Below are 26,230 nucleotides of genomic sequence, written 5' to 3'. Positions count from 1 at the left end.
CCTGACATTCCACGGAGACAATGAAGGCAATTGCCTTGGTGCCCTTGAAGTGCACCAGTAGAAATTTACAATTTCCTCATGTAGGGTGCTCTTTACCAAGGAGAAAAACGCTTGGTGCCCTTGCCCTTGCGCCATCACTAAAAAAACAGTTTATATTCATCGCTGAGGCCTAAAAACTGTGTCTTTTTATGATTGGCGTCAAGATTTCCATCGCCCGACCATCGTGCAACCAACTATACCTCGGCCAATAGGCAGCGCTTCTTTCTCAGCTTGTGGTCTGAGTGTTGGCCGTGGGATCCACTCCTCTACTGATGAAGCGTAGTCTTTGCTGCCAAGCCAGCCGGAGATTCTTAATCACCCGGTCAGTATCTGCTTTGACGCCATCACCAGCAAACATGTACTTGATATGATAGCTGGTCAAATAATCATCGGTCAAGGAAGATATCTTTCATGTACTAATGCCTTACCAATATCCACCCGACTGTTCCTACCTAAGCCCTGTGGTCAAGTGGCTAGACTGCAGGACTTGCAATCACAAGGTTGTGGGTCCGAATCCCCCAGCTAACCACTGACTTCACAATGACTAGAATAAATGTTGTCGTCTAGTTACTGAACCCTAATTCTTGATTTTTGTAATTCATAATCATAGACGTTAAACCAATGTTTGTATGAGAGAGATTAGCTGTTGCCAGCTTGGTGTTTATATCCCCTTGTTGAGTTTGTCAAGTTCCCTTGATGGAAACATAATTTAAACAAACAACAAACAAGCCCTTGAAGTGATCATTACTGCTTTATAATTAACATTCAGTCATTCATAAAATCCTTAGACAGTTTATCCATTCTAGTTGGTCAAAAGGAGAGATCACAAGGCCATGTTTAAACATGTTGAAGAGCAAGGCTCGACTATGGGGGACTTTATTTACAATTTCAACCTCTCTCCTTTCTCCCCACCCCTCCACCCTCTTACGTCACTGCACTCCTGGGGTGGATTTCACAAAGAGTTACGACTAGTCTTATCTCGAGGTAGGACGAGTTACTCGTCCTTAGGACTAGCCTTAAGTTTTTAATAACTCCTATAAAAGTCATAGGACTAGGTCTAAGTTAGGAATATCTTTGTGAAATCAAAAGCTGGGTCATTGAAAGCAATTGCATTTAAAATGTCCTGAGATTGATTTCACAAAGAGTTAGGACTAGTCCTAGCCTAGGGCTAGTCCTAGTAGGAGATATTAAAAACGAATGGCTAGTCCTAAGTTAGGATGAGTAGGTCATCCTAACTCGAGATATAAGACTAGTCTTAGCTCTTTGTGAAACCGACCCCTGCTCAAGGAGTCGAGTGTCACGACCAAGATTCGACCCTTACACTTCCATGACACAGGCATAAGAACTTGAGTTGGGTTGGGGCATTAGCAATTAATGAGTGAGCTGTACGGCAAAGTGTAGTTCCAAAAAGGATAATGAAGGTGAAGAAGGGTGGTGGCCAGGGTTATTTGAAAAGGATACAGAAAGTCACTGATGACATCCATATGAACAATCTTACTGCAGTGTTGGTCAACTGCAAGTAACATCTCATAGAGATCCTTGGTTATCTGATGAGAAAATCAACATTTATGAGAATCATCTTGAGTGGAAACACAACAAAATACACTAGTGTTTGTAAGCTACTCTGATTTTAAGAAACAATAGTTTCTGTTCTGATTCCATGTGATAGCTTAAGACTATTTCTATTCAGAATCTATATGATAGCTTGATACTATTTCTACTCTGAATTTATATGATAGCTAATGCTATTTCTATTCTGATTATATATGATAGCTTAATGCTATTTCTACTTGAATCTATACTTATAATAGCTTAATACTATATCTACTCTGAATCTATAGATAGCTTAATAATACTATCTCTATTCTGATTCTAGATAAAAAAATTAACTATGTATGTTCTTTTATAAACAAAATATATAAAAGTATACTCCTACATAACAGTTGAGACTATTCTAATCTGATACCATTTCTGGCATGATGCTATATAATAGATGAAAACGATTTCAATTTTGATTCAAATAGTTATTTCACAAAAGCTACAATTGAGCTGAAGCTGTGTATCAATCTTAACTGGTAAGTAAGGTGTGATATCACAATACAAATCACTGGCAAAGATAACAAGTCAATGGCTATGATATTTTATATTTGTTGTACTTGTTTCATTTCTCGGGTAGATAAAAAGTACAACAATGCACATTAATTAGGTATTAATTTAAAAAGATAAAGAAATGAGCAATTAAAAAAGGAAGAAAATGCAAACATTCAATACAAAATTAATATGAAATGGGGGCAAATATAACTCATAATACAAATGTCAATTCATGTGACACTTTATGGCACTTTACAGTAGAAGAATTGCAAAATACAGCAATCAGCAATTTAAATACAGGAAGGGAAAAGAAACAACTGGAGCCTGAAGGATTGCATAACAGAAAAAAAGTTCCTGTCTAGAGACTCTTCTCTCAAGCTAAAGAGCACAATCTATTCAAATAACCCTGGAGCACAATCAATTTAAATATGAAATTATGAAATATATAAAAGTACACAAACAGCAATAAAAAATATTACAAATACGCATAATAATACACATACAAGGGCATACAAGAAAGGTTAAAACATAAATGGAAAATACCCTTGAAACGGGTTAATAAGGAAGTAAATTGAAAAAGGGAAGAAAGCAAAAACATATCTAAAATATAAACAGATAAATCATAACAATAACAATAATAATAATGTTACAAATCACTGGCAACAACTTATCTTAAAGGAATACGTTGCCTTAGATCGGACGAGTTGGTTTATAAAAAGCGTTTGTAACCGTTTGTTATGATTGGATGATTGAAAAGATGTGTTAAAAAGTTTTCCTTTTATTGTGCGAACTAACACGGTCGGCCATTTATGGGAGTCAAAAATTTGACTCCCGTAAATGGCCGACCGTGTTAATCGACGAGGTAAAAGGAAAACCGTGCAATTTCGAGGCATGTTTGTGTGAATCATTGTATTCAACTTTTACAACGACTGACTAACCATATGCATTTTATAACAAACGGTTACAAACGCTTTTCAAAGACCAACTCGATCGATCCAAGGACTGTTCCTTTAAGATGAATCACAGTGCTTTATGAAATCAAGGCCTGGTTATATGCAATAGGTAGAAACTATTGTTGTTCTGACTTTGTACAACAGTTAAAAACTATTGAAGTCAGAGACATACCTCAAAGAGTAAGCGTGTTCTCTCTTCATGGAACCTCTGGAGGAAAGGTCCGACAAGATGACAAACAAAGAGGTATTGTTCCTCAGTCTGTACCAGTGGCTTCACCTGATCACGGATGAATCTATCACAAACAACAAATAGTTTATTTTAAATCTTCAGACATAATTCTGTTTGCAAGGCAAAAGTTTTAAAACCTATCATCAAAGCGATTTGCCCTACCAGACCTCGCCAACAAATAGCATATATATATTCAAATATAGGAAATAAAAGCAGGAATTAAAAAAATAGAGATAATAATATTATAGTACAAAACACTTCATTAAGTTATAAAAGCATGAAACATGGAACTGACAGAAATGTTGGGGCAAGATAATAACTTTTACAGATAAACCAATGTACAAATATATATAAAATAGGAATGCACCATGTCTACACTACAAAATGCACGAAAGAAACTAGAACTAATATAAAACACCTTGAATCAAATGCAAGTTAATAAAAAAGGTACTGTCACTCAAATTATGGGGGGGGGTGGGGAAGGTGAGGGAGAAAAAGACTCACTGTTGAAGTGGCGTGAGCTGGCCAATATTAGAGTGATGCCACACAGCGTGAGTCATGGCTAACACGTACGCGCACATCATCTCAGTATGGGAAGAATGCGTCCCCCGGAAATCAAAGACAGCGAAGATGTTATTAAGAATGCCGCTCCCTTGTATGACCTGGTTACCTACGAGGAGATCGCTGACGAGAACATCTAAGATGTGATCTTGGATCACCTCACAGTAACAAGACTGGATGTAGGGGAGAGAAAACGTACAATGTATACATTAGGCACGATATCTTGTCATTAGAAAATGGAGTAAAAAGCCTGGCCTATATGTACACATGGTGTAGGTTTGCAAAGTTCAATTATTTCTAGGTTTTAAAATCTTGGACAAAACACATGAGAACTTGAAGACTTACGGGTAGCGAGGTGAGCACCAGAGCGATTGTGTTTATCCAAGCCATGATTTCATCCCTCTGTACACCACCAGGACTATTAGAAAGAAGAAGAATACAGAAAAACTCAATGCAATATTCAAGATAATTTGGGATACAAATAAGTGTTGTGATTTCACTTGTCCCCCATCCCCCGATGTTCAAGTCTCTACTGTTGTAATACCAATACGATAGTACCAAAGATGCAAATACTATTTAAGAAACAGACATGAAAAGCTGCAACTCTGCATTACTCAACATATCAAATTATCAAGGAACAGTGGTACAGGATACTTACTTCTTAGAGATGACTGCCAGTAGAGCGTTGCCTACCACTTTACCCTGACCAGGAAGGGCCATCAGCTCAACACACGTTACATGAAGAGCATGGGCTGCTAGATTAGGAAACTCACTAAAACGCCAATCCATATTCAGGAACTGAGGTTGGGCCTTGCCTGACACTGGTAATGACCAAGGAGTTAAGGAACTTACAAGTTGATATGTTAACAAAAGCTCAACAAATGGAGAAGATGAAATATATTACATTTACAATAAAAGGTACATAAACACGTAAAGGTACATAACCCCGACACTCATGGACAACCCCCAGACCATCTTGACAAATCATTAAACAAATTATTAAATTTTGGAAGGAATTTGTGCGATTGTTGCTTTACTTTATTTCATGAATGAGAGGAAGAGGCTCGTGGTGGAGCGGTTAAGCACACCAAGCTTTCATGTTTCTGATCAGTAGAGTGTGGATTCAAGTCCTGGTAATGACACTTGTGTCCTTAAGCAAGAAAATAATTATTGCTTTGTCCTTCGGGACATAAAACTGTTGGTCCTGTGTGTTGTGTAATGCATAGGTTAAATACACGAATAGGTTTAATATAAGATTTTCAAGGATATTGTCAACCAATCGTCCAATCAGCTTGCAGTAATAGTCATGGTCTGGATCCCATGTGACATCTTCCCCAGGTTTGTTGATGTACTCCAAGTATGGAGGAGTCAGACACCTACGGGATGGACGGGGGTCACAAGAAACAGTCACATACATATTCAAATATTCAAATGAAATGTAATAACAATGTTGAATATATTAACACAAGATGGTCCAATGATTACCACAAATCTATAAGACCTACATCAACTGGCCACCTCCTATGAAAAGAATTGTAAAACAATAAATGAGAAAGTAAACATGTTCTTAAATAACAGGAAGAAATAAAGTTTTGTATTGAGCTTCACTTTTGGAAGAGACACTGGAAAAATGTCAATGAATTCAGAGCTAAAAGTGTAAACAAAATGTACACAATAAAAATACGACCATTGGCAAGAAACCATTTACATTGTACATGGTAAAATATCAAATAATAATCACACAGCAATTAATAATAATAATTATAAAAGTGAGGATCCTGCGAAAGACCCTTGAGATGTAAGCCGATGGGGCGTAACCTGACTCTAGGAGTCAAGTTATCGGCGCAAAGAAAAAATGTGATCTCTCGTTTGCATGCTGTAATAAAATGAAACAGTAACAACTAAGAATAAAATGATCTTATAAAAGCCTTTTTCAAGCTTCAATGAGTCATGGCACATTACATTATAAACAACATGTAAAAAGGAAGAAAGTACAAACGTTTGAATGAAATCATACAGTACAAAGTCAGTCATTAAGATTTATGGGAAAATAATTCAATCAAATTCTCAAGTGTTGAATCACAATTCCCAAGGGAATACATGTAAGTAGCTCCTCAAAATGATGATTCATAAGACACTTTATATGCCACAGTAGAAGCAATATATAAAAGGAATACAATGCAAAGATAAGATACAAAGTTTTGATTGCCCTTAGTTTTAACAATAATAACCAAATGTATGCATTCAATTAAAGAACTGATTTAGTTTTACTCACCAGCCGGCTGGTTTGATGGACTTCTGGGCCAGGATGATTGCTCCGATGAGTTTACGCTTCAGCTGGGGACGATCTCGGAGTTTCTTCTCATAGTAATGAAGAGTGTTAAACAGATACGTCACAGGATGATCTGGGGGGACAAAGATTCAGAAATTAATAAAAATCAAGTCTCAAAAATAAGACCATTTCCTTTTTTAATCTAGAGTCAATATCTTACCATGGAATTTATAGAGTCCTCCAAGGTGGTCTAGGAGAATCTCAAGTGACTTAGAGGCGGGAGGAAGCTCTAAGAAACGATGGATGAGAATATCAAACACCTGATATGAAGGAAATAGAAAAGTATTTCACTTCAATTGATCTCATTTAATCTGGTTGTGCAGCCTAGGACTCTCAGAAAACTGAACTTAATCACTGTACTAGCCAAGAACCCATAGAGAGAAGACAAGGAAGGAAGGTTTAGTAAATTATAGCACTGTATAAGAAACTGCATATTTTCACCAGTATTTTGCAATCATCAGAAAATCTCTTGATGCTGAATTTGTAATCAACAAATTTACTTTAAGGCAAGACAGATTTTTTAAAATTCAGTTTGAAACTGGATTGAACTGGATTGAACCGGATTGAACTGGATTGAACTGGATTGAACTGGATTGAACTGGATTGAACTGGTTCTTACCGGTATGAAGCGGAGACACACGTTACTGAAGTACACAGGGAGATTCTGACAGGGTGTACTCATGGTCGTTCCTGTCAACTCCAACATACCTTCGTAGTAATATCTCTCTGGATATTTCTACACAGCAAAACAAAATTATTATTAAAACCTGCTTTTGTTGAAAACTTCCATACAATATTTACACATCAGACTTCACAAGGAAAACAAATATATGCAGGACCAGGCAGAATAACCAAATAGTTGAATTTGCCAATAAACATATTAAATAGGGTGGGGGCAGAAGAAGGGGGCATTCAAGAATAAAGGAAAAATTCACAGAGAAATATGAAATTTATTAAAATATGAAAATACAATAATCAATATATGGTTCAGTCTGCTAATTACATCAATGGGGTGGCAGAAGAAGGTGGTATAAGCGAATAAAGGAAAATGCACATACAAATATGAAATTTATAATCGATATGAAAATACATAAACCAGATGGTTCAGTCTGCTAATATACATATTAAATAGGGTGGGACAGAAGAGGGGGTACAAGAATATAAAGGAAAATGCACATACAAATATGAAATTTAAGACAAAATGAAAATACAAAAAGCAAGGCATTATACATACCCGCCACTCAGTGACGCTCAAGGTGCTGTACAGTATTTTCCTGCAAGGTACGTGGGACTACATCTGAATTATGAGACCTACTGTATCATATAGCACAATGTAATGGTTTACAAGGTGCTGTGGCGCAATATGCAGCCAATCAAACCAGGAACATAGAGAAACGGATTTGACTTACTCTATGGTAGTTCATGTGTTTGGTGTGCCAGTCAGACTGCAGCCAGTGTTCAGGGGAGTTGTCTTTAATGAAATCGTTGACACGGTTCCTGAATTCACTGGGTTTGAGGAGTAGAAGCTGAATGATGAAGAAACACACCTGAGCCTCGCTGCCTTCATGGTTACGCAGAGCCTGGTTTTAATCAAGTAAATGTATAAAGGATCAGTTTTAGGATCGGAAGTAAAATATGCACAATTTTTATCTCAACATCAGGCCTTATAAGTCTAGTCCTTCGATAGACCTCATGCAAATGACGTCATTTCAGTAGGGCGCCTCACCTAGAGGTCAAAAGGAGGGTGTTCATTGGCCAATACTGTGCGCCGCGCGTACAAATCTGTGCGTCTTGATTGTTTCATTTCCGTTTTTCCCTCCGAGATGGCAGCTGGATGACATCAATAGCGTTTTTCCTCCGAGATGGCAGCTGGATGACATCAATAGCGTTTTTCCTCCGAGATGGCGGCTGGATGACATCAATAGCGTTTTTCCTTCGAGATGGCGGCTGGATGACATCAATAGCGTTTTTCCTCCGAGATGGCGGCTGGATGACATCAATAGCGTTTTTCCTCCGAGATGGCGGCTGGATGACATCAATAGCGTTTTTCCTCCGAGATGGCGGCTGGACGACATCAATAGCTTTTTCCTCTGAGATGGCGGCTGGATGACATCAATAGCGTTTTTCCTCCGAGATGGCGGCTGGATGACATCAATACCGTTTTTCCTCCGAGATGGCGGCTGGATGACATCAATAGCGTTTTTCCTCTGAGATGGCGGCTGGATGACATCAATAGCGTTTTTCCTCTGAGATGGCGGCTGGATGACATCAATAGCGTTTTTCCTCCGAGATGGCGGCTGGATGACATCAATAGCGTTTTTCCTCTGAGATGGCGGCTGGATGACGTCAATAGCTTTTTCCTCCGAGATGGCGGCTGGATGACGTCAATCCGTTAGCATGTTTTAAGTGGCCCTTACAAGTGTGCTTTTATTGTTACTACTAATGATTTCATGGCTAAGCAAATAACATGTGTACACATTGAAGCTCTATGAACTTGACACCAGCTGTTATTATTATTATTATTATTATTATTATTATTATTATTATTATTATTATTATTATTAATATTATTATTAGTTATTCCGTAAGTTCACAAAGTACAGAAACAATACTTGCAAACAAAAGTTTAGCAACAGGAACATAATGTTTTACAGAACTACCTAAAGCACTGGTCCTGAATGATGATGAGTGAGAGAAGGTTTGAATACCACAAGGAACTTGTTGTAAATGTAATTTTTCGGCCTGCTTGGCCGCCAGTGCAGTTAATAAATAAACCATAATAATAATAAAAAACTTACCAAGTTGAGTATGAGTCTGTCCAAGCTGATGATGTTGAGTTTCCACACCATGTCATTCAACGTCTCAACACACTGTAACAAGAAAACATCCACAAATCAACAGGTCGTCCACTATAATGTTATTAAGTAACCATTTTCTACCCCTTTGATCTCCTGCAATGATTAATGATTGACGAAGAGGGCGTCCATTAAAGTAGGGTTTGGGGTAAGCATGGGGAGGAACCTGTTGGAGTGTCTTAAACGCACTGGCCACTATTGGTGCCTACATGTACTCAAAAATAATTGCATAAATACTTACTTGATAATGAGTAATGGAGATCTCAATTGATATAAAACATTGTGAGAAACGGCTCCCTCTGGAATAACTTATAGGCTTAGAGAAAGAGGTTATTTCTCACTCAAATGTTATATAGAAAGGTTTGCGGTAACACCATGTAATGACTATCTCTAATGAGTTTGGGTGGTTCTGAAAAGAACCCTTGTTTCAACCCGACGTTTCGATCAGTATGCTCTGATCGTCTTCTGGAGAAAGCTCTTTCAGAACCACCCAAACTCATTAGAGATAGTCATTACATGGTGTTTCGCAAACCTTTCTATATCGTATTTCCACCATGCAAAGTTTCAAATCCTATCCACTCAAATATTGAAAGACTTCAGGCCTGAAGCCTTCTTGAGGCATCTGAAAGCACACAAATTTGTGCAACAAGGGTTGTTTTCATGATATGTACCATGAGTTTAAGAAATGTAAAATAAAAATGTGAATAAGATAACAACAGTGAATATTTTAACATACTGACCTTATTGACATGTTGACCCCCTGCAGAGGTCGAGAATTCAAACACCAGGAAATCTGCAAAGGTTCTGATGTGTTTGGAGAGCGCCCTCGGACCAATACGCTCAATGACTTTGACCGCGACTGGATTGATATGACTTGGCTCGTTCTCTAGAAGCATCTTCCAAATCAAGCTGACGGGGAAAGAACAAAATAATTTGATGTCGTGGCCAAGTAGTCAAGGGCATCGAATCAACTTCTGAATCAAGTGTGTCATTCGAATCCCAGTCATGGCACTTAAAGTCATACATTAAGTTTACATACTGTCCCCCCCCAAAAAAAAAATTTCAATACAAAAATTACATGAAATGCCTACACGACTGTTTGAAAACTCATATCTGTTGATACGACAAGAGAGGGCAATCAAATAAAATCTTACCAGAGGAATAACGACTGTGTCCCTTGGCTGGCAAACCGGTTTAGAATCTCTGCTTCGTTGGTCATTGCTGTCCGGGAAAATAAACCTCATTAACTAAAATTTAAATTATTACCAATGCATCAAATCGATAAATCGTAAAAACCCTTTTGATCCCGAATTCATTTAACATTAAGAACCGCTGTAGACCCCATTGTTTGACCATTCAAGCTTGAAACACACATTCTTACACAAAAAAAGCTTTTATTCAAAGGCCATTTTTACAAACTCTGTTATGACTAAAGTCGCCTGCGGTTATTATTTTATTGTCTTTACCTTTCCATTTTCGATGCTCATCCTCGACGGTCTTCTTGAGAAGGGAGCGGTCTTCCTGAATGGCGGGGTTAGCCTCAAAGAATTCTTGGAGGGCAGTAGGGAAACACTTCAAGGTGTGGGAGGCCCAGTTATGAGGAGTGTTGGCAAACAGGGTAGCTAAGATGTCTTTACACCAGGAACCTGAGAGCGTCTCTGAACCTAAAGAAAGGCAAATAGTTTATTATAATAACAATGAAAAATAATTGATTAAGTTTTGGGCCAGCCGAAGACCGGTACTGACGTGTTTGTGTTGTCTTCACACATCAGAGTCATTTTGCCGCTTCAGCCCGCATTTATTCCAAGGGTCACAATAAAAATATTTTGGAAGGCTTATCCTCACTTACTCGCAAGCTCAGAAGCTATATAAAAAACAACCATGACAACCTGGCTATGTGTTTGAGCTGCTGGCAAGCAAGGGCACCCTTTGGTATCCAACCAAATCAACCCTTATAACATGTATAATGACCATGGAGAACAGCCTGAGATGATCCGAAACAAATAATAATAATATTAATAATCAGCACCTCTGCTGAACGAATTGTTTACATCAACTCTTTCCGAGTTTCTAGTTTCTAAACCGGAATTCGTTAAAGAGGAAAACTCAAGAGCTAAATTCATCTCTCACGACTCAAGTGCCCTGAAAAAAGCAAGATCTGCAAGAGAACGCTCTCCGAAAAAATGGCGTTTGCAAAAAATCTTTGCTTGATATAAAAACCACTAGGATCTACTTCTTACCAGTGACATGCATGGCCCTTGCTAGAGTGAGAACTAAAGCACGGTTCAACTCCTCCGAGTCAGCTGAGAGAAGGTTGTTGGGCTCTGTGAGAAAACGTGACAGCTGGGGCTGAACATCTGCACTCCCTAGCCCAGTGATGATGCGTAATGCTGTACTCTCAATACTAAACGTAAACAAAGATTTCAAAAATGTTGGGGTGGAACAAACACAAATTTACTTGATCGAGACTTGAACTTGCGACCTCCAAATTAACGTGCCCAGGTTTTAACAACTGAGCTGCCTAACCCTAATGCTGGCGGTCTCCCTATTTTATCAATATCTTTGTTCAGAGGTGCCAGTCAGAAGCCATGCAAATGTTAACTGGAGTACAAAGGAAGTTGTATATTTCAACGCATGATGGCGCAGCGATATGCCGTGGGCATAGCCATAACGGCCAAATTAGAAACCAGCCTTAGTCTCTCCATATTGACCTTCGACCCTTACCATTGATACAGTTGATTCTGATTGGCTAGTGGGATCTTGCTGAGTGAGTGTAGATTACACAATAGCTGGACGATGTACTGTGGCTGTATGTGCTGTAAACGGAAGCTGAATAACTCCAGTAGTGTGTGTAGCATACCCCACGCCTTGGCTTCACAGACACTGGGGAGAACTTTAGCTAAAACACATGAAAAATACAACAGTCAAATGAGAGAAAAGCTGATATACATGTACATGTTCATGTTAAGGAGAGTCAGTAATTAGATTGGTGACGTCATGCATGGCTCAACATGGGATGGATGACAGTCACTAATTTATTTCAGTTTAACAACGTCAAAAGAGAAGGGGCACCATGGGGGTAGGAGCAGAGGGTGAACCATTAGACAGGCAGAGAGTACACCATGGGATGAGGAGGGGCAGAAGGGACAACATGGGAGGGGTCAACAGGTATGATTTTGAGAGAAGACACTGTGGGAGGGGTTAAGGGGACACCATAGGAGTGGTTGACAGAGGGCACAGGTGGAGTTGAGGTGGACTTGAGGTGGACTCTAGGAGGGGTAGTGGGAACACCAAAGGCACAGGAAGTACCATGTGAGGGGTGGAGGGGTCATAGATGGACATCTCAACCGCAGCATAAATCTAGAAGGATATGAGGAAGAGAGTGGGCGTCAGTAAAGACTGTAGAGTGTCACGGCCGAGTGGTTAAGAGCATCGAATTCAAGTTCTGGTGCTAATTCCCCGGAGTGTGGGTTCGAATCCCGGTCGTGACACTTGTGTCCTTGAGCAAGATACTTTACTATAATTGCTTCTCTTCACCCAGGGGTATAAACGGGTACCTGCGAGGGTAGAGGTTGATATTGTGAATGAAAAGCTTTCGGAGCGCCACGGCAGCTCGGGGCTGTATACTCCCTAATAGGAGCTGAGAAAGATTAAAGGGATGTTTATTGGCCCAATGACCAGGGGACTAATGTAAAGCGCATTGATACGGTTTATTGTGAAATGCGCTATATAAGAATTTGTCATAAAAAAAAATTAAAAAAATTAAAAAAAAAGACTTACAGATGAATCCCTTGATGCCGAGAGTTTCGATCTCAGTATAGACTAAGAGTCTACTGTAGGTTTGGGTTAGGGTTAGGGAAGAGAGAAGGGGATGAGGAAGAGAGTGGGCGTCAGTAAAGACTTACAGATGAATCCCTTGATGCCGAGAGTCTCGATCTCAGTATAGACTAAGAGTCTACTGTAGGTTTGGGTTAGGGTTAGGGAAGAGAGAAGGGGATGAGGAAGAGAGTGGGTGTCAGTAAAGACTTACAGATGAATCCCTTGATGCCGAGAGTCTGGATCTCAGTATAGACTAAGAGTCTACTGTAGGTTTGGGTTAGGGTTAGGGAAGAGAGAAGGGGATGAGGAAGAGAGTGGGTGTCAGTAAAGACTTACAGATGAATCCCTTGATGCCGAGAGTCTCGATCTCAGTATAGACTAAGAGTCTACTGTAGGTTTCAACCAGAGCTGGAGATAGAGCCACAGCTGTGGCCTGATGGTGGATAGCGGTCATGATGTTCTTGTTGACAATGTGATGAATCAGACTAAGGGGAGAGAGAATAAATGATGTCACTATCGGGAAAAAACAGGTTCAGCAATTTGGAAACAGGTGTCATGATCGGGACTCGAACCAACACTCTGCTAAACAGAAACACCGGAGCTCGAGTACAGTGTTCTTATCCGCTCGGCCATGACACCCAATGTATTCTCATAGTGTATACAGCAAAACTAATGTAAGAGAGGTTTGCGGTGACACCTTGTGAATATCTCTCTTGATTGGAGTTGGTTCTGGTTTCGGTGGCTCTTCTCAGAGTCGTTAAGAGTCGTTTTTATGAGTCGTTAACCACCGGTTCGTTTCAGAACCAGAACCAACACTAATCAAGAGAGATAGTCACATGGTGTTATTACAAACCTTTCTTGGTTGTACTTCCACCATGCAAAGTTTTGAATCCTACTTATAAACAGCATGTTATACTGACCTCATTTTGGCATGTACAGTGAGTGAATCCAATAAGCTCATTGAGAGAGGTGTGGTGGGTCCAGACGCAACACACATCCCAGGACCTGGCATGGAGACAGTGGTCTTCCCAGAGCTGTATGTACTCTCAACCAGAACAGCCATGGGGCGAGGGAACATATCGGTACTTGTACTGTCTACAACCATCAAAAATCAATAGACCATTACACACAGCATTCGGTAAATGTTAATAATAATAATATTTAACATTTCTAGTTAAGTTTATACTTTTTTTTGTACAAAACATCAAAATACAAAAGGGGAAACCCCGAACAGGCACGCATGCCAGCTAAATGGGGACCCTTGATCACACATTCAGGCGTTGAATTTCATTCATGAAGGGGAACAGCAATTTTCCTCAAGTAATGGGACACTTCTATGAGGAAATGAACAATTTGTATTGGAACATTGCAAAGGGCGCCACAGCAAAAGCTATTTCAAGGTCTGCACATTAGAAGTAAACAAACGGACAGAGACAACATACGCACAGGCTTATCATAGTGGTACCCATTCGAAGCTTAATAATCACTCATTCCTGTTTGGTATAATAAATTTACAAATCATTGGTCATCTCATCACAACATTATACTGAATTTAACTTACATGCATTGCATAGCATGGCAATACGATAGTCAGTCAATGGAAGGTTGGTACAGTTGTAACTCTGTTGTAGGAACCTGCACAGAAAGGAGATAGAGAGTTTCATTTTGTGGCATATTTCATCATGAACACCATGCAAATTACCATTGAAATCATCATCATTTGTTTGGACTTTTTTTTGTTTTGAGTAGGCATTAGCAGGGGCATTAGTAGACAAAAGGGCATAAGAGTTTAGGCCGACACACTTGATTTAGTTCTACAGGGCCATGTTTAGATATACCAGGGCCCTAGTGACATATTGACTACCTTGAGATTGTACTCACTCTAGATGCAGAGAGAGATGGAAGTGCATATTTATGCAGTGATTAACAGGGGCATTAGTAGACAAAAGGGCATTAGAGATCAGGCCGACACACTTGTTTTAGTTCTACAGGGCCATGTTTAGATATACCAGGGCCCTAGTGACATATTGACTACCTTGAGATTGTACTCACTCTAGATGCAGAGAGAGATGGAAGTGCATATTTATGCAGTGATTAGCAGGGGCATTAGTAGACAAAGGTCAATAGAGATCAGGCTACAGGGCCATAGTGAACTATTGACCGATGCACTTACTCTAGATGCAGCTTGAGAGATGGGAGTGCAGGTCTCTGTAATGACACCTTATCACTCTGTGCTTTACGTGTCAGATGAATCCAGATACAAGCCATGGCCAGGCTATGTGTACACTGTGGATGACTTATGTCTGGGACAGGTAGAGGCTACAACGAGAGAGAATAAAGTCAAAGAAAAAAGTTTCAATTAGGCCCAAGACTTTTTTCATGCAAGTTGGCCCCAAACAAGACTAAAAGCCACTCTCGGTATGGGGCTACAAGTAGAAAAATTATTTAATGTGAATTCAGGAATTGATATTAATCTAGAAACAGTGTAGATTGTAGGATGGAGGGAAACATGCACGAGGCAAAGAGTTCCAAAGAGATGCAGTACGTGGAATAAAGCTGTTGGAATGGTGATGTTCTACATATCTCAACAAATCAAGAGTGTATGGTGAGAAGAAGCAGAAATTACAAGGTCTATTGATATCAAAACGTAATGCTGTAAAAACTCAATTATGAAAAGTTAAACCTTCTTAGATCAGTCAAGTGGCTTAAGAAAATCCCATACCTCTTTTTCTGGGAAGAATATATCAAAGAGCTTCAAGACTGGAAAGAAATCACTGAGTGGATTCTTCTTAATACTACCAGAGATGAACTGGAGCAGAAGCCACATCAGATGATCACGTCCCTTGGTCAGACGACGATTACACAGCTAAGAAAATGGAGAAACAAATTGCCTGTTCTTATATATTTGGTTTGCGGTAACACCATGTGTGTATCTACTTGCCAGGTAGAGTTTGTTCTTAGAGAACTGTCTTGCTTTATTCTACTACCGCGAGGTAGATGTTCGGGGGTTCGGGAGACTTCTTAGTTCTGAAAAGAACTGTCCTTTTTTTAACTATTACCCGGGCAGATGGTACATAAAATAGGCTGGGACTACTACTTTAGCTTACAGGATCGTAATTAACTGTACTGCCGCAGAGTCAGTTCTTAAATTGGTCCCAACGTTTTGACTAGCTTGCTCTAGTCATCGTCAGGAGATTGTTCTTTTACCTCGTTTCTTTTAAATGGTTTTGATGACAAGAATCCCTACTCACTGTGTATGAAACTCTATGTAATTTATCTATGGAAGTTTTTAGCTTCATTAGTCATCAATTTTTTTGAGAAAAAAAAGTGAACTTCACAGAACAATGTTTTAAGGAGAGAAGCTTAAATTTGTTGTATGTGCTAAGAAAATTATTTTTGTGCAATTGTTTTACTCATTTCTCAAAAACTACAGAACCTCCGCAAGTAATGTTTGAAGGGAAGCTTTCTACCATCATTATCTCCAAACCAGGTACACGTATTAGGTTAAATGAAAAACTGTGGAATTTGCGTTTTGTGTTACAAAAAGTACTCAAATCATTAAAGTAGATCATTTAAACCAAGCAGTGCTTTGTATGAAGTTTCAGCTCTAGGCTAAATGCTCCAAAGAAACACAAATTAAAGGAATCATTTTCAAGTTTGGTTTACGGTTAGAACTGTTTTGTCATTAACTTCTGATGACAGATACATGTACAAAGGTTGTGAGGTTTACCTTTTCATTAAGTGACATCACCATGTGTGGGAAGCTGGCAAAATTAAAAAGCAAAAAGAAGATGAGTTGACTTGACAGGTGCTGCCAGAGGGCATTCGTGGGGCAGCCAAGCTCAAATGACCCATCAGTCTGCTCCGTACGTTCCATGGCAACGACCACTAGGTCTGCTAACATCTCTTCCAGGACTAGACACCGTTGCTTTTGCTTTAATAGGTGAAAAAACACATGGGAGAAGGGGTTAGAGAATGGAAGATTTCTAGTGATTCTAAATCTCACAGATCTTCCAGGAGTCTCCTGGGTTTGAGTGTAAACTACCATTTTGATTGTTAATTGAAGTGAAGAAGCAATAAATCATCTACATTCAAAATCTAAAATTAATAGTTCAATTCAATTAAATCCAATCAACATTTATTTCCATATTGGTGAAAAAAAAAGGAGAATGATAAAATACAATTGTATAAGTCAAAGACATTCAAGAACTGGTCAAGGAAAATAATAAATGAAAATAAAAAACGAAAATCCTAGAGTATCATAATAAACGATTAACTAAGATTCACCTGGATGTTCAACCCCAGTATCATCCGCACCATATCTCTTGAGTAAGGCTGTTCCAAAACATAGCGTAGTAATTTAGTCTGGCGCTGGGTCTGCTCCTATAACCAACAACAACAAAAAGGGTCACAACAAACGAAAGGGTTTGATATTCCAATCATTTTGCCGCAAAAGTACGTAAAAAATGGTATGGCAAATGATCAGAGAATCTTTAAGAAGCTTACCTTGTCATAAGGAAGCAGTCCTTTAAGTGGGAACATCAACGTGATAGGGTCCAACTTCCAAGAGTTATGAGTGGCGTTGAAGTGACCAACGACCGGCAAGAGGCACGGCCTACCGGTGATGGATACCATTCGAGCAGTAGGCCTGAATGAGTCAATGAAGTTGGTAACCAACTCTCCAACAGTCTGTAGTAAAACAAGGAATATCAATTATAAATACATTTGCCATCGCGCCCTAGCAATTAAGAGCAGTGGATTCAAGCTCTGGTGTTTCTGATCAGCAGAATGTGGGTTTGAGTCCCGGTAGTAACACTTGTGTCTTTAAGCAAGACACTTAACCATGATTGCTTTGTAAAGTTGGGGAGGTAGTGCGTATGGACTGTTACGGGGGTAACCCTGTTTCAGCCCCAGGAGTAGGTAGCAACGGCCCCTGGAAAAATAGTTGATCTGTAGGCTACACCTTGAAGAAGCCTTAAGGTCTTGTGTGTCTGGCGGCTTGTATAAAAAAAAATAATAATACAAAAAAATAAAACAATCATTAAAGCAACATAGATTCCTACCCAATGAGTGTTTGGATTGTCATCTGGGAACAGCTTTTTGAGTTCATTGACAGCGAAGTAGCTCGGCAGTAGGAAAGCATTCCTGTCTAGGATGTGGGTGAGAACCTTAACGGCAGCATCAAGCTGCTTCGAGGCAGAGACGTTGACCGTGACTGGAATCAGCTCTATCTTCTCTAAGATCACCCTCAGGAGATCTCTGCATCCCTAGATATTCACAAAACAACAGACAATCATAAAGCGTTGGCTGGAATCTGCTTTAAAGGTAGAGTATGCTTTCTGATTCTCTCTCTCTGTCTCTATGCATGTATTTCCACTTCACTGCTTATGTTACACTTATCAGGTTCATATTTGTTATGCTGTCATTAAAGACAATGGACACTATTGGTAATTGTCAAAGACCAGTCTCCTCACTTGGTGTATCTCAACACATGCATAAAATACTAAAACTGTGAAAATTTGAGCTCAATTGGTCGTCGAAGTTGTGAGATAATTATGAAAGAAAAAACACCCATGTCACACGATGTTGGGTGCATTCAGATGCTTGATTTCGTGACCTCAAATTCTAAATCCGAGGTCTCGAAATCAAATTCGTGGAAAATAACTTCTTTCTCGAAAACTACGTCGGTTCAGAGGGAGCCAATTCTCGCACCATGTGATACTATCAACCTTTCCCCATTACTCATTACCAAGTATGGTTTTATGCTAATAATTATATTGACTGATTACCAATAGTGTCCACTGCCTTTAAAGGCATGAGTGTATAACTTTATCCATTAATCTAAAAACCTAACAAAGGTTCATATTTGTTGGGCTGTCATTAAGCGTTTGAGAAAGACTCTGCTGGGGTCAATATGCCAGGCCAATAACTATTTTTTGCACAAAAGGTAGAGTCATAGATTGGTTTTTATCAAATTAATACTTATTTATAAGGAGAAAAAAAAAGATACAAAGAAGGAGTAATATGTGAAAGTTTCAGCTGAATACAGTGTCTACTTGCTGAGAAAGCAACAAAAATCATCACGGTATTTTCACAGGAAATTCTAGAGAACGATGAAACTGATTGCAAACCTTGTAGTCCACGTTGACAATAATCCTGTCTACGAGCTGAAACGTCTTACACCATGGTTCAGATGACTTATAATCAAGACTAGGGTTGGACAAGAGAGCTTCACAAAGCATTCTGGAAAAAGAGGGGGAAAATGTGAACAAGAAAAGAGTGGTTAATAACAAGAGACTTCACCCTCCTCATTTTGTGGATGGATTGTTTTGTAGCTGAAAATGTGCTGTAGCTGAAACTGTTTTGAAACCTGAATTTCACGTTATTAAAAGATAGCAATAATTGACATCCTAATTCTTACCTTGCTGGGATGCCATGTTGATCTGCTGACATCAGTAGCATATCACACAGGAGCTTTAACCGTTGGTGAGACTTTTGACGATGTATGTGGGTCACGTAGAACCCCAAGACAAGCTCATGTGACTCCTAAAAATAAAAACAATCCTTTATAGTCAGTTCGACAAGGTTGTAACTCAGCTTGGGGAACAGGTCATATCTTTATTCTTTTCCACTAAAAAAATAGCATGCACGTTGACATTCACAATCCAGATCATGAAATTAGGGTCCGTCATCGGACATTTTACGATTTTCTTTGTGGTGGGAAATACGCTTACGTATCTGCTATAGTCCGCACAAGAATTTGCTTTGGATATTAAAGCGGCGATGTGAAATTAGCCCTTGTTCAGTATTTAGCAGGAAGAAGATAATGTCACGGATTTAGTGGGATAGAATTGGTGGCTATGGCTATGGCCTCATCATGCATTGAAGTATAGGACGTCCTTGTAGCCATAGCTGTAGCCGCTAATTCCGATACGGCCTAAGAGTAGAACTTACAGCAGCAAGAGATTTCCAGAATCGGTTGAAGGAGTCGATGCAGCACATAACCTTGTTCCTGTCATCTTCAGGGGAGTGAAGGATGAAGCTATCGATGAAAGCGGGAAACACAAGACAATCATCAGTTTAACCCTCTTACACTTGGTACCATTTTTGAGAGAGTTGACCAACCATTTGTAGCCATCCCAGTGCACAGGTTGTGTTGGCTAATTATGTATCGAGAAGATGCATTAAACCGTTCACCAAATATGAAATCCCAAAATAAGCTAGTTTGGAACTGAGACAAGATTTAAAAAAAATATAAAATAGTCTTACCCACAAAATGCTTCCTCTATTGATGTAGTTCTCTGCAAAAATAAAAAATAACAATAGCAACTGTTAAGGGATTCCAATTTAAGCAGTCACTTGTGACTGAGCAAATCATTGTGTATACCAGACATTATTCAAACACCCATCACTAGCGGCTTAACACAGATCAGTGTATGGGTAAAACACAAATAATATTCTTGATCTTCTTTTATCTTATTCTTATCTCATCTTAAACCGGTGGGGTACCTCCTGCTATAATATAGGAATTTAAACCAATGCCAAGACCAGGGCAACAGACGCCATGCCCACCGTGTCCTCTGTAGAATTCCAGGCCTACTCTTTTGTTTGCACTCACCAGCGCATCATTGAGGATTTCCTGCAGCTGAGCGTCGAGTGGTGATGTTGATGCCATTGTCACAACCTTAGAGACGACCACTCAATCAAAAAGATGATCAAGTCTCAATGTTGTTGGGGCAGGATCTAACTCTAATCTAAATAAAGAGCAGCAAACAGTGTCATAAGTAATTTCTGACTCGAAACTCAAGTCAAGTGATCAAGTCAGTCAAGTCACAAGTAGTTTTTCTAATTCCATGAATAAAATAAGAAGAGTAGTGCACATTTAACAACATTCGGCATTGAAAAAAAGGTGACAAAAGCATGCACTCAATTCAAAATTGTTGGGCTGCATCGTTACCGAAGATTCAATTTTTTCATTTTTGTTAAAACAATAAACAAATACAAATAATTGCATTTGTAAAATAAAATTCAAATGAATCAAATTCCAAGTCAAGTCAAATTTAAATTACTCTCAAGTCTCATTCAGTTCATGATTCAATCTCATTCTCATAAATAAATAAATCATAAAGAACTTGGCCCCCCCTTGACTCAAATTGACTCAAAAATAGTTTTTCCCTGAGTCAAGTCAAGTTGCAAGTTATGTTCATGTTTTGCCCAACGCTTTTGTATAATACATGTAAAGTAAAGGTAAAAAACTGTAAGCCAGCCGGGCCAGTGACAAGTTTTGTGCGAGAAGATAGACAGATAACACTTTGCCCAATTTCCGGACAACTCAATGACCCGTTCAAAATGACTTAGCATTCCAGTCCCTCTAAATATGAGACTAAAAACAGTTTTATTCGATTATAATATACCTCATCAATTCCACAAATCTATTTGTCTTCATTATTCGGTTAAATATAGCTTTTTATGACAAAAACTTACAATTCCTTTGTGGTCAGCATTTGAACACATACCGCGGCCGTAGTGTCATGTGCGCGTGTACTCGTATCCGAAGAAAACCTAACTTTGTTCAACTTCCCCAAGTCTTCTCTTCATTATACCATTTCTTTTGGGGCGGGGCTTGCTCTAATGAAGGGGAGTGGCAGAGACTTTGCGGCCTCGCGTCATAGTGTGAATACTGCTATGTAATACAAGACTTTCAATTCTAATTTAAAAAAACAAACAAAAACATTTGAATTTCCTGAGAGTTCTCAGATAGGCCTAACCACATTCGCTCCATCGCCATGGGAAATTAACATAGGCTGAAAGAGGGCGCTATCTATCAGAAGAAGTTTGTGCACAGTTGGCCTAATTGGGGGGGGGGGGTAGGGGAATCTCCTGCCACCAGAGGGGGGGGGGGGGGGGGGGGGACTGTAGCTCCCCGCTCACATACCCCACCCCTTACACTTCCCCAAGTGCGATTGGAAAACAAATCACAAATGAGTGGTTTAGTACATTCAATAAAATAATCCCTAAACCACAGAGTGCAAGAGTAAAAGGGAGATTCTATTCTTAATGAATTTCTTTTTTGTTTTTATATGTTTTTTATAAAATGTGAAGATGTACATTGTCGCAAGTACATGTTGGTTTAGGTGTGATAAATGACTGACTGAACATGGTATCATAATAACCATGGGCTGTTCATGTTTGGGTTATGGTTGGTTGGTATTTGACATTGAGTGAAATTACTGTTTATATACAGTGCATGTAAACCATTATGCAATGATCGATCGTTTAATATGCCGTGGGGTCTGTATGTCATAGGCCCTTTTCGAAACGACGGCTTCGGCTTTGGATCCGGCTCAGACTAGCTTGGCCCCGGCAGTGAGTTATATGCGCGTGCTTTGCACATACGCACTCAGGGCTTCATACGAGAAGCGGAACCCCGAGCCTAATCCAGAGCCGAAGCCGTCGTTTCGAAAAGGGCCTTACTGTTCCATCTCACTGCTGATGGGTGTGTACAAGTTACAAGTAATAATTAATGGATAGCCTGGAAAGTCAGAAAACTTGCGGATTGCTGTGTTGGTCAGTTTAAGCCTAGTATAGGCTTATTAATGGGTTGATTTGATTAGTTAGATCGAAAGTTGTTTAGTCAATTTTTATAGAATAATTAGTTGGAAAATTTACTTAGTTTAGAGTTACTAAAATAGTTAGATAATTAATTCGTCAGATAGTTAGTTATAGTTTGTTAGATAGTTTGTCATTTGTTTGGTCTTAGTTATATACTTTGATAGTGGTTAATTTTAGTTGCTTTTTTGATTGATGGGGTGTCTGTTTGTGACGGGGCATGTCCATAGGTAACTTGGAATTATAATCACACTTCGGTTATAACAACATAATATCGAGGTTTTAATGGAAGTATTTCTCAGAAATTTTCAGAGTGTAGGGCGCCTGTAGAGTTTATGTGGACTATTTTTGTAATATTTATCTAAAAATACTATATTATTTTAAATTTAGGCAGTTGTCATTATACCATCTGTTAAACGCTCTCTCGTAATAAAGAATTTCCATCAGGAACATTACAGATCTGCCCAACAGACTATCATAATGTAACAGCTGAGACCAGTCAAGGAGATTTATAGCCTCTCATTCGAGAATCCACTCAGAACTTACTATCTTTGGAGAGGCAGTGAATAATTTCCCTTGTAAAGCAGAGCAAAATGCTACACAAAATATATCAGTTGCTATTTAAAAATCATGGTTTGCTACATTAGCATTCAGTGTGAACAAAAAAGTTGAGTCTAAATATTTTGCTATGCAAAATTGCTGGACGAAATCACTCCATGAGATGGCTTTGTGTATCGTGTTTATAATTAATTGTGTTGCCAAATATTATGTCTTTTTATTTACCGTTTTAAAAGAAAATCAAACTGTGTGATTATGCTTAAAGGCAGTGGACACTATTGGTAATTGTCAAAGACTAGCCTTCACAGTTGGTGAATCTCAACACACAAATAAAATTACAAACCTGTGAAAATTTGAGCTCAATCGGTCATCGAACTTGCAAGATAATAATGGAAGAAAAAAAAACTTGTCTCACGAAGTTGTGTGCATTTAGATGGTTGATTTCGAGACCTCAAATTCTTAACTTGATGTCTCGAAATCAAATTCGTAGAAAATTACTTCTTTCTCGACAACTATGTTACATCAGAGGGAGCCGTTTCTAACAATGTTTTATACCATCAACCTCTCCCCATTACTCGTTACCAAGTGAGTTTTTATGCTAACAATTATTTTGAGTAATTAACAATAGTGTCCACTGCCTTTAACAGAAAATCAAACTGTGTGATTACGCTTAACCAATGTTCTAAGATAACACTCCTAGCTTTACTTACTAGTATTTATGATTATACTGATGTTACCCTCTCAGGGTTATGGGGTCTGTTCCAGTTTCGGGATAAAATAAAATACAGTACAATTAAAAACCAAAGGATGAGACTGGATACATATTTGATTATAAAGACTATGGTTCTGATATCTACCAACAACTTCACAAACAAACTTCTAAGCGGAATGGAAAAGTGATCAAGCAGAAGGGTTTCCAATCTGAACAAAGATTTGTAAGAAAGACGCACTTTCAGTGACATACGTAACTAGTAACTATCTTCTCTCCTGTAAACAGAGAAATTGCATTTCGATACGGAAAGTACTGTGAGTGTCTTTACTTTGTTATTGGAATAGGGGGAAACAAAGTGTCGTTAAAAATCGAGACAACGTAAAAGGAAAACACATTTTCCGGTCTTGAACTCCACAATGAGTTTCACAGAACATTAATGGATTTAAGCAACATTATTAGAAGGACTTTTCAATCAGTGATAGGAACAGCACTTTAAATTCCAAGCTTGGGACTTGTTCCATCCCTTTTGACAGTACATAATGAGTTTTGCAGGACCTTCTTTTGGAGTACTTTTTTTCACTTTGCAATTAACATTCTAGACCATCATAACTTAAGGAAGTGTAAACATAAAAGAGCTACACATACTGCAGTGTTGCAGCGATTGCAAAAATGCCATTGAAATGGTTTGACCATCCATGACATAGGTCTGACGAGTTGTTGGCTCAGCCATTGATATTAAGTACTCCTATAAATGACAGGACTGGTCAATGTGCTCACTAATGTACTATTACTCTCTCCTTTCAATTATACCTTCCGCGTACTAGAGTACACAAAGCACTATACGGTCATTATATAATATTATTAGTTTATGACTGGCTGATTTATAACAGAGATGAACAGTAATGAAAATGTACTTCCAGTTTTCTGGAGAAGGTACAGCTGATGGCCTAAGTTACAAATACATGTAGACCCTAATTTTCGACCCCTGCCTCATTGTATTAAAATGAACAGGATTAATTTATGCAATATTGCAAAGCAACGCTACATCGGTGCATCACCTTGATTTTAATTCAAGAGTGCATATGAGGCATTGTTAGGTTGGACTAATGTATACACAAACCGCAGTTTCTTATTCCTTGTAATTTGATTGGTGGAACACGCATCACGTGTCATACTTTAATTTAGTTTATAGAATCTTGAAATTTCTAAGTCACAATCAAATGAGGTATTTGTGTTTCCCAAAGCAATTTTAAGTAAACACTTTTTTAATTCAATTTTTATATAACTTTGAAACAATGAGATTGTAAAAACGCAGAGGGTCAAAATGGTCTCCAATTTTACTTAATTCTGTCTGTTTTACCGATAAAAATAAACAGCCAAAGATTTTAATTCAAACTATTCTTGTAACAACAAAATTAGATCCATTCGTCATATATTTACCTTATAACGTCCATCAGCTCAGTTTATTTGACCGTTAATATAAATCTTAGCACGCTTGACCGGGTACACGATAAGCATGAGATGCAGACCAAATACAGTCTTCGTAAATTCATTATTTGCTCAAGCCATGGATGAATTTGAAAAACATATGCTGGTATGCCAGGCGATCCAAGGCGAGCCTGTGGAGATATCAAGGAATGAGGCTTGCATTATCAATAATAATGTTCACCGGATCAAGATTGTAAGGCAGTATGTTTGGTCATGCATGACAGGAGAACTTTGTAGTGAAACCATATTTTTGTAAAGACCCAGGAACGCTAACATGCAAAGATCCGCTCGATAACATAAAACAAGCCTTGAAAATTTAATTAAGTGTGTTCTGTCAAACTTGAATGATTTTCGCACACACCCTCTGAGTCTACCATACGAGGCATTAACCTTATTTTTTCTCTCTCACCAAAACAAGAACTCACTTTATTATGTGTCTACTTTTCACCAACATATTCTCACGCAGGAACTTAAATAAAAAAGAATCGTAAACTTTTGACAACAGTTGTAAATATTATTCTGGACGAGTTCCCACAAGGCGCCACTGAGAATTTTTATTGGCCATCATATCCAAACCCACAAGGGAAAAAAGATGATAAAAAACTTCCCACGGAAGAAGTTTGCAAACATGATTGTTGATTGCCATTAATTATTTTGACATTGGATGCCCGCTCTGGACACTCCGGCCGCTCGTCTTGGTATCCATCACCCCAAATAATGCCCACCCCGGGGTGTTGACCTTATCATCACGGGCAGACCAGTTGTCCAAACCTAACCGCACCACGTGTGTCACACGAGACACGTGCCGCCATTAATAATATCATTCAAAAAAGAAATACAATATATAAACACAATACACGCATGCCTAGATCTCTGGAACGTGTTTACACTACACAGATGGGAATCGGCTTAAGACGCATTTTGGAGCGGCCCGTCTTGTGAAGGATGGCTAGAGACATAATTCCAAATGAGATTGGAAGATGC

At 38.8% G+C, this 26,230-nt stretch overlaps 1 protein-coding gene across 1 annotated transcript; it reads right to left on the bottom strand.

The window, feature by feature from the left end:
- Positions 1–145: 145 nt before the first annotated feature.
- On the bottom strand, positions 146–21,424 carry LOC117304401 (mediator of RNA polymerase II transcription subunit 23-like). The gene is made up of 32 exons (XM_033788832.1): positions 21,364–21,424; positions 20,498–20,633; positions 20,149–20,180; positions 19,834–19,921; positions 19,301–19,425; positions 19,011–19,122; positions 17,943–18,146; positions 17,386–17,568; positions 17,167–17,262; positions 16,610–16,813; positions 15,602–15,745; positions 15,053–15,198; positions 14,441–14,514; positions 13,800–13,974; positions 13,216–13,364; positions 11,785–11,959; positions 11,301–11,464; positions 10,527–10,724; positions 10,215–10,281; positions 9,801–9,969; positions 9,004–9,075; positions 7,615–7,785; positions 6,825–6,941; positions 6,366–6,465; positions 6,149–6,278; positions 5,143–5,249; positions 4,532–4,697; positions 4,219–4,291; positions 3,817–4,046; positions 3,256–3,376; positions 1,501–1,586; positions 146–413 (listed from the first exon to the last, which is right to left on the bottom strand). Exons 2-32 carry the CDS (start codon positions 20,552–20,554, stop codon positions 266–268), a joined length of 4,083 nt encoding a protein of 1,360 aa, XP_033644723.1. The 5' UTR covers positions 20,555–20,633; positions 21,364–21,424; the 3' UTR covers positions 146–265.
- Positions 21,425–26,230: the final 4,806 nt, after the last annotated feature.

The sequence above is a fragment of the Asterias rubens genome, chromosome 21 (assembly GCF_902459465.1).
Source record: "Asterias rubens chromosome 21, eAstRub1.3, whole genome shotgun sequence".
NCBI lineage: Eukaryota > Metazoa > Echinodermata > Asteroidea > Forcipulatida > Asteriidae > Asterias > Asterias rubens.
This window is presented reverse-complemented; position numbering and strand designations above follow the sequence as displayed.